Source organism: Berghia stephanieae, chromosome 8, assembly GCF_034508935.2.
Source record: "Berghia stephanieae isolate SIO BIC M18660-M18661 chromosome 8, UCSD_Bste_1.3, whole genome shotgun sequence".
Classification (NCBI taxonomy): Eukaryota; Metazoa; Mollusca; class Gastropoda; order Nudibranchia; family Aeolidiidae; genus Berghia; species Berghia stephanieae.
Genome location: NC_088367.1, coordinates 23,949,680 through 23,958,533, shown reverse-complemented (window position 1 = coordinate 23,958,533; position 8,854 = coordinate 23,949,680). Strand labels below are relative to the sequence as shown.

The 8,854-nt window shown below is 36.5% G+C and overlaps 1 protein-coding gene across 2 annotated transcripts; it reads right to left on the bottom strand.

Moving 5' to 3' along the window:
- Positions 1–1,801: 1,801 nt before the first annotated feature.
- LOC144977815 (uncharacterized) lies at positions 1,802–8,607 on the bottom strand. Of its 2 annotated transcripts, none has more exons than XM_078923209.1 (5): positions 8,567–8,607; positions 6,048–6,140; positions 3,847–3,985; positions 2,342–2,491; positions 1,802–2,006 (listed from the first exon to the last, which is right to left on the bottom strand). In XM_078923209.1, the coding sequence occupies exons 2-5, from the start codon at positions 6,127–6,129 to the stop codon at positions 1,937–1,939; spliced, it is 441 nt and encodes a 146-aa protein (XP_078779335.1). In that variant the 5' UTR covers positions 6,130–6,140; positions 8,567–8,607; the 3' UTR covers positions 1,802–1,936. The 2 variants fall into 2 exon arrangements, with proteins under 2 accessions (XP_078779335.1, XP_078779334.1); XM_078923208.1 differs by lacking the exon at positions 8,567–8,607 and adding an exon at positions 8,512–8,555.
- Positions 8,608–8,854: the final 247 nt, after the last annotated feature.

The window sequence follows — 8,854 nt, the reverse complement described above, 5'->3', positions numbered from 1 at the left end:
ACGACAAAACCAAGTAATGTCATTCCAGGACAAAGACAGAAAGGATGTTGGATATAACAGATATAGGGGGATAGAAGACACAGTATGTACCCCCTGCCCACTATGGGAGGTCAGGAACCCCACCCAGAAGTCACCACATTAAGAAACATTGAATTTAATCACCAATGAACATCACTCAAGAAAGCAGCAGACCAGCAACACAACATGACAGATGCTCACAAACGCGGAGGTTCGAAATTATAGATAGTTCTAAGTTGACGACACTCAGGTCTTTGTTATTGTTTTTTACCATCCGCGCCTATGAGAAATGCTCACTAAACTGTATTCACCTGACTATAGATCGAATGCGCTTGGCCAACGAGTTCACAACATTGCCATCCGGAAGTATAACGGACCAACACACAAACTCTGTGTAACCATGAACTTTTATAGTCTGGTTAATACAGTTTAGTGAGAACAACTCACAAACGCGGATGGCAAAAACAATAACAAAGGCCCGAGTGACGTCATCTTCGAATTATCTATAAACGTTCATGGATATACACAGTTTTGTGTGTTGGTCCGTTATACTTCCGGATGGCAATGTTATGAGCTTCTTAGCCAAGCGCATACTATCTATATCTCAACTTAAACTTCTAATAACTAATTTTCAAAGTGTAAGAAACAAAAAAGAGGAGCTCTCATTCCTTTTGGGCCGAACAAAATGTGACATTATTATTAGGACAGAGACATGGCTGAAACCAGATGTCAAAAGTCCGTTCCACAACCCGTGTGCATGCGTTGACGTGTATTTCTTCACAACCTTCTGATGGATTTTTATTGAAAATTGGCTCGAATACTATAATTGTTCGTGACATTAAGCCGATTTTTTTCTTCACCGGTTACAGCACCATACTTTGGGATTTTTATTCGTTACGGTATATCAAAAACGAAGGGGTTTACTTCTCACGAGATTCATGTGCATTACCGTAGCCATCGTTAACTTTACGATGGCTACGGCACTACTCACTAACATTGCCACCGGGGGTTCAAAATTACACAGCAAATTGAACACACTTGACATAAACAATTAATTGTTAGATTTTTATAGTTGAAAGCCAGAGGCGTAGCTGCCTGTTAAGATTTCTACATTCAATTAAAAAAAACGGATAACAATATGGATTCAACATGCAAATTTGTCACAATGAGGAAAATTTTCAAGTATTTCTCGAGTGAGGCGAACCACGGAATTCTTTTTCATGGAATGAGGCGAATAGCAATATTAATGGATTACCCACATAGTATATTTCTTTCTGCTTTGTCTGACACAGTTACAACAAACATTTTCATATCTTTATTTTACACCAGTGGCTGCTTCTTAATTCTCTCCTTACTAGCCATTTTCGGAGTTTTCCCAAAACTTCACACCCACCTAACACAAAAATATAATTTTCTTACTGAAACAAGTACATACTATACATAGTTGTTCAGCAAAATAAGCTGTGCAACCCAGTGTTAAGTTTTTAGGCTATAATTTTTCAAAATCTTGAAATTTTGTGGTGTACAAAAGAAATCAGAAAGGTAAAATTGTTGGTTGCATCGTAACGAATGTGACGATTTTCCTATGGTTTATAAGGAGAGGGTTAACTTGTCACTTTGGTATAGAGTATATCGTCCGTCAATCGTTCACTTCTCAGGCTGTCATTCCACCTAGATTGAGTGTAAAGGCGGGGACAGAATCTTAGGGTCGCTGGCAACATCGCTTGTTTTTATTTTTCAAGACGAGAAACACTTCTGTACACTGGCATTAGAACATGTGTATACGTTTACGTCTTTATTTCATTCAAATGAGATATAACTTAAAAGAAATTGATTTGATTCAAGATTTGGATAATTTGTTTTTTGAAATCAGAGCTCCGAGCATGTTTTTTTTGAAGTCCCTGAACATTGATGAAATTTAGGTGGGTGTTGTAGCCTCATTGTTGATTTGATCAAAACGCCCTGCTCGTTTGCCGTTTCTTGAGAACCTGAGAGATGATTGTGAAGAAATAATGTAGACAGTTGTAAAGGGTTCATTATAATGGTGGTGTGGTTTTGATAAAGATATTGGTTGTGGTGGTGGTGGTGGTGGTGGTGGTGGTGGTGGTGGTTGTGATGATGATGATGATGATGATGATGATGATGATGATAATGATGATGGTGCTGCTGCTGATGCTGCTGGTGATGATGATGATGATGAAGATGATGATGATAATGATGATGATGATGATGATGATGATGATGATGATGATGATGATGATGAACAAGATGATGATAATGATGATTATGATGATGACGAGGATAATTGTGACTTAAATCGTACTTGAGGGCAATCTTTTCCCTCAGGTTACTAAACGCTTGTCCGGCTGTATCTTTCTCAAAGACTTGCACTTGTCCGCGAGCCATGTAGCAAAGGAGGAGGAGCAAGACGATTGTGATGATAATGACGAGAAGAATCCACATTTGACTTCGCCTTGAGGTGAACCATCGGTTGGATTTTAATAGAATGGAAAGAAAAAGTATAGATTTATATATTTTTTTAAAAATGACCTTTTATATAGCGCAATATCCACTGAATGTGCTCAAAGCGCTTTACAATGGGTCTCTGGCCAACAGCAACATTTAACACTAAGGACTAAGGACGGGACATGACGCCTATTAGGCGATGTTACAATTTTTTTCGGACAGAGACAACGCTGTAAACGGCCAGGTACTCATTTTCCACCTGAGTACGATGAGAGAATGCGAGTAAAGGTTCTTTTTCAAGGACTCAACTATGCGCCGAGCGAGGCTCGAACCCAGGACCTTCCGATCCGAAAGCGAATATCATACCACTAGATCACTTGACAAATAACGAATAAAAACAATAGAAAGTGACAAATTAGAAAGCAGGTACTGATAAAAGTGTGTATGAAACAGTGTCAGACGAAAACAAGAGAGAAAATTACAAGAAAAAAAATTACAGACAGGCTGATATTTTTGAATGATTAAAAAAAATATTTTTTTTCTTCCTTTTTCCTGCACTACTTTATACACATTTTTTCAGATCTTAAAAAAAAAAAGATTGGGTATACATCCGTAATATGAAACATTTCGGGCTAAAATTCCCTTCGGTAAAATCCAGAAAGACGAAAGAAGAGGTATTGTAACTTTTTATTGGAATGCAAAAGGCGGCAACTGCTTACTCTGAAAACAAAAACAACTCGTTTTCCAACATTAAAGATCGTCGCCTAAAATACGATCGATTATGAAATATTAGAAAATCAATGACGATTATAAATACTGATTTCATACACTCTTGCGTTTAAGAATTCGAGCTTTGTTCCCAACTAGCACTCGCAACCTCGTGCAGCGGTTGGGAGCACGTCCGGAATTCCAAAAAGCAAGAATGCAAGAATTGTATACTAGTCATCCAAAGGACTGGTAACATCATACTTGCAAGGAGTTTGGAACTCGAGGAATAGAATGTGTGGCATCACGACTTCTCAGCCATATTGTTTATTTTTTAAAAAAATTGAGCTTTTATATAGAGAAATATCCACTAAATGTGCTCAAAGCGCTTTACAAGGGGTCCCTGGCCAACAGCAACATTTACCATTTAGGACGAACATGACCCCTGTTAGGCGATGTTACAATTTATTCGGACAGAGACAACGCTGTTAACGACCAAGTACTCCTTTTACACCTGAGTACGATGTGAGACTGTAAGCAAAGAGCCTTCTCCAAGGACTCAACTATGTGCCGAGCGAGGCTCGAACCCAGGACCTCCCGATCCGAAAGCGAGTGTCATACTACTAGACCACATAGCCGATTATTAATATGACTTACATTGCAGTTTTCCAGGGCTCTTCGCAGCACGTGAAGGTTCTATCCAGCTCACAGCAGGCCGGAAGGTCAGGGTCATGGCAAAAATACACGTTTCCATCTCGTTCCTCAATTTCGTCCCTTTTTAGACATTTCGTGGGACCTAAAGGCGACACGGAGTAGCCCATTATTCAAAAGTGTGCGTATGTGTGTGTGTGTGTGTGTGTGTGTGTGTGTGTGTGTGTGTGTGAAAGTGTTTTTGGTGTGTACTCGTGTGAGACACTTTACATACAAAACCTACCTCGACTCAGATGGGAATCTCGTCCCCTTTTGAAACACTTAGTTTGACCTAAAAGTGACGTGGTGTCTACTAGAGTATTATTTCAAAAGTGTGTGTATGTAGGTATGTGTGTGTGTGTGTGTGTGTAAGTGTGTATTGTGTCCTTGTGTGATACACTTTACATACAAAACCTACCTCGACTCAGATGGGAATCTCGTCCCCTTTTGAAACACTTAGTTTGACCTAAAAGTGACGTGGTGTATACAAGAGTATTATTTCAAAAGTGTGTGTATGTAGGTATGTGTGTGTGTGAGTGTGTGTGTGTGTAAGTGTGTATTGTGTCCTTGTGTGAAACACATTACATACAAAACCTATCTCGACTCAGATGGGAATCTTTTCCCCTTTTGAGACACTTAGTTTGATCTAAAAGCGATGTGGTGTATAGATAGAATGCGCTTGGCCAAGGAGTTCACTACATTGCCAACATTGCCATCCGGAAGTGTAACGGACCAACACACAAACTCCGTGTAACCATGAACTTTTATAGTCTGGTTAATACAGTTTAGTGAGAACAACTCACAAACGCGGATGGCAAAAACAATAACAAAGGCCTGAGTGACGTCATCTGCATACTATCTATACTAGTATTATTTTGAAAGTGTGTGGATATGTGTGTGTGTCTGTGTCTGTGTATGTGTGTATGTGTGCGTGTGTGTGTGAGAGTGTTTTTGGTGTGTCCTTGCGTGAGACACTTTAGATATAAAACCCATCTCGACTCAGATAATTGGACATAAAAGAGACGTGGTGTATAGATAGAATGAAGTTGACGCCACTCGGGTCTTTGTTTTTGTTTTTTGCCATCCGCGTTTATGAGTAATTCTCACCAAACTGTATTAACCGGACTATAAACGTTCAAGGTTACACATAGTTTTGTGTGTTGGTCCGTTATACTTTCGGATGGCAATGTTGTGAGCTTCTTAGCCAAGCTCATACTATCTATACTAGAGTATTATTCAAAAGTGTGGATGAGTGTGTATTTGTGTGTATGTATGTATGTATGTATGTATGTATGTATGTATGTATGTATGTATGTATGTATGTATGTATGTATGTATGTATGTATGTATGTATGTATGTATGTATGTGTGTGTGTGTGATGTGTCCTAGAGTGAGACACTTTACACACAAAACCCCTCTCCATTGAAATGAAAATAGATTCATAACATTAGGCTGTAACCAACATTGTCAGAGTTGGTATAAACAGGATGTCCAACAGGCAATTCGTATTGAATGAAACAGAATTATAGTTGAGACAAAGTGCGTTTTGTAAGGAAAAAAACCCAGTTTAATGGATCAATGACAATAGAAAGGAAGACAATGCGATAGTCAAAATCTCTAGATTTTAAATTAGAAGTACTAACGAAAATGTAAGACAAATGATAAAGGCTAAATAGGGAAAATATTTAGATTCCAAGAGCATCCTTAGTTTGAGATGACACAAAAGACTTGCTGAGTCTTATTCCTTAGGGCTAAACCATACCGGAGACTGACTCCGACGACCCGGCACTGCTGTCCTCTGCCGTCGTCCGGATAAAGACGTCGGGCACGGACAAAATACAAAGAATAAAGATAAGCGCCGCCAGACCCACCCATACCAAGCACCCGACGTCTTCTGTCGTTTTTTTTTTCGAGCTTGGTATTGGTAGGTTTAGCGGCTCTTCTCTTTATTCTTAGTATTTTGTCCGTGTCCGACGTCTTTATCCGGAAGACGGCAGAGGACAGCAGTGCCGGGTGGTCGGAGTCAGTCTCCGGTATGGTTTAGCCCTAAGGAATAACACTCAGCAAGTGACCTCCCTGAGAGATAAAAAAAACCAACAAAACAAACCCCAACAAAACCCCAACGAGACTGATTTATCAGCTCTGCAAGGAAACATCTATGACTTACCTGAAATGGTCACTTGAGACATAAGGATACATGCTGATAATAAGCAATGGATTGCATCGTGGGAACATCGACTATAATTCATCTCTCATCATCCTATAACATAAAAGGTCTAAAGACATTAGTGGTTAAAACTATATGTGTGTGGCCCACTGTCTCAAATCGGTATTATGTCAGGTTGGACAGTAGCCTTCGTAAACTCGGAGCCTGACCGTAGCCATCGTTAACAGAATATAGCCTGACACTAGAAACCTTTAGGACTTACAGTTTGACGTCCATTCTTATGTTTGTGCAGCGTCTAGTGAGTTGTCGTTAGTAGAGCTCAAGGAAACAAGTGATGACATTGGTTGAACAATTGAATACACCTCACGATTTGTTTTCTTTTGTGGCCAAAGACTTGTCTTTTGACGTCATTTTTTGGTCAGGTTATAAGTTAACGATGGCTACGGCCTGAAACTGACCAAAAATACGTCATAAAAAATATAAGAGGCGATGATCACAAAATAAAACAGTTGTATTCATTAGTATAATCAATTGGATCATTTGTTTCATTGAGCACTACTAACTACCACTCACTAGACATCAAAGTACAAGTCCTAGTGCCAGGGTATAAGTTCACGAAGGCTGAGGTTGGACCATAGCCTTCATTAACTTATAGATAGTTCGAAGATGACGTCACTCAAGCCTTTGTTATTGTATTTTGCCATCCGCGTTTGTGAATTGTTCTCACTAAACTGTATTAACCAGACTATAAAAGTTCATGGTTACACATAGTTTTGTGTGTTGGTCCGTTATACTTCCGGATGGCAATGTTGTGAACTTCTTAGCCAATCGCATACTATCTATAGCCAAAAAAAAAAAAACCCAAACAAACCATCCCAAAAAAAACCGGCTACCTCGACTGAGGATCGAACCTTGGACCTTTCTGGCACCTTTCATACACACTTGTTCAGATCTTTATCTTACACCGGTGCCTGCTCCCTAGTTTCCTAAAAGACCACTACTATACTTACTCATCGCAATAAAACAGAAAGACTTAACCTAAGCCTCATAGCTTTGGCTCGGAATTTTATTCTCAATATCTGAACCACTTCGACATCATACCGTTTTGAGGCGGTGCGTCTAACATTTGACTTTATCTATAAAGAAGAAGAAAAAAACAAACCCAGAGATACATATGGATTAATTAGAAAAAAATACGCCTTACGCCACGGCACCATTAGATACCATCACCTAGGCATTCCACGAAGATACTCCATCAAAAAATGATGTCTGATGTCAACAGGAATCACCCATGTTGTCCAAAACTGGGAAAATTGCCCAAGGAACCCCCCCCCCCCCCAACAAAAAAAACCCCAGAAATTGCCTGGAATGGGGTTTGAACCGGGATCTTCCAGGTCACAGTGCAGATTTAACCACTCGGCCATTTAGTCTCCCATTACGTGATTATTATCAAATCACCATAATATCGTTCAACGTCTCAATAAGTCGTCATGTCCGGATGAACAAGATGGCAACAAGTTATTAAGTAATTTTAACTTTTAGTTGTTCGCATAATATGACTAGCCGTTTCAAAGCGGTATTATGTCAGGATGGATGTGACATCTAAAATTGAATCTAGATACAAATAGTTAGAAATACGAATTGTGATCTTTTTATCAATGTAAGAAATGATATTTGTTCTCAACCATAACAAAGAGATTATAATAACCTTAAGTTTCGCATTTTTGGCTAAAAATTAAATTGCTGAAATCCTGCTCACTACAACTCTGTTGATTAAAAAAAAAGTGATGATAATGATGGTGATTATTATTATTATTATTATTAATTAATTATTACTATTATTATTATTATATTAAATTTTTATTAATTATTATTATTATTATTATTATTATTATTATTATTATTATTATTATTATTTTATTATTATTATTATTATTATATATTATTAATTATATTATTATATATATTTTTTATTTTATTATTATATTTATATTATTATTATTATTATATTATTATTTATATTATTATTTATTATTTATTATTATATTATTATTATTATTTATATTATTATATTATATTATTATTATTATTTATTATTATTATTATTATTATTATTATTATTATTATTATTATTATTATTATTATTATATTATATTATTATTATTATTATTATTATTATTATTATATATTATTATTATTATTATTATATTATTATTATTATTAATATTATTATTATTATTAAATTATTAATATTATTATATTATTATTAATTATTATATTATATATATATTATTATTATTATCATTATATTATATATTATATTTATATATATTATTTATTATTAATTATTATTATTATTAATTCATTATATGTATTTTATTTCACTGCTTATCACATTATGCTAATGATTTCACATGACAAAATATATAACTATTTGATGCGTTAATAAAATCACATATCTCACAGAAACCAGTAACAAGAAGTAGAGCATAATACTACTTCTGGGACAAATTTAACACCTTAACAGTGCTGCTTTATATAGCTCAGACGTCGTTAAGTTTCCAATGTTATGTGTGAGATTTTCTAATTCTTTCCGATGTCACTTCTCTCTCTCTCTCTCTCTCTCTCTCTCTCTCTCTCTCTCTCTCTCTCTCTCTCTCTCTCTCTCTTCATCTTTTTTTTTGGTCTGTCTCAATTTTTCTGTGTCCTGATGACAGCATCACAGTTGCATGGTCGATACAAATCGCCCACCTTAATGTTCATCAGTCAATATTCAATAATAATTAACATACAAATATCCCCGACCA

Excerpts from the sequence above, each read along its gene's own strand:
- LOC144977815 (XM_078923209.1), bottom strand. The coding sequence starts at position 6,129 with ATGAATTATAGTCGATGTTCCCACGATGCAATCCATTGCTTATTATCA. Across the intron at positions 3,986-6,047 it reads GTCTCAAGTGACCATTTCAG|GTCCCACGAAATGTCTAAAA; the intron begins GTAAGTCATAGA and ends TGTCGCCTTTAG. Across the intron at positions 2,007-2,341 it reads AGGGAAAAGATTGCCCTCAA|GTTCTCAAGAAACGGCAAAC; the intron begins GTACGATTTAAG and ends ATCATCTCTCAG.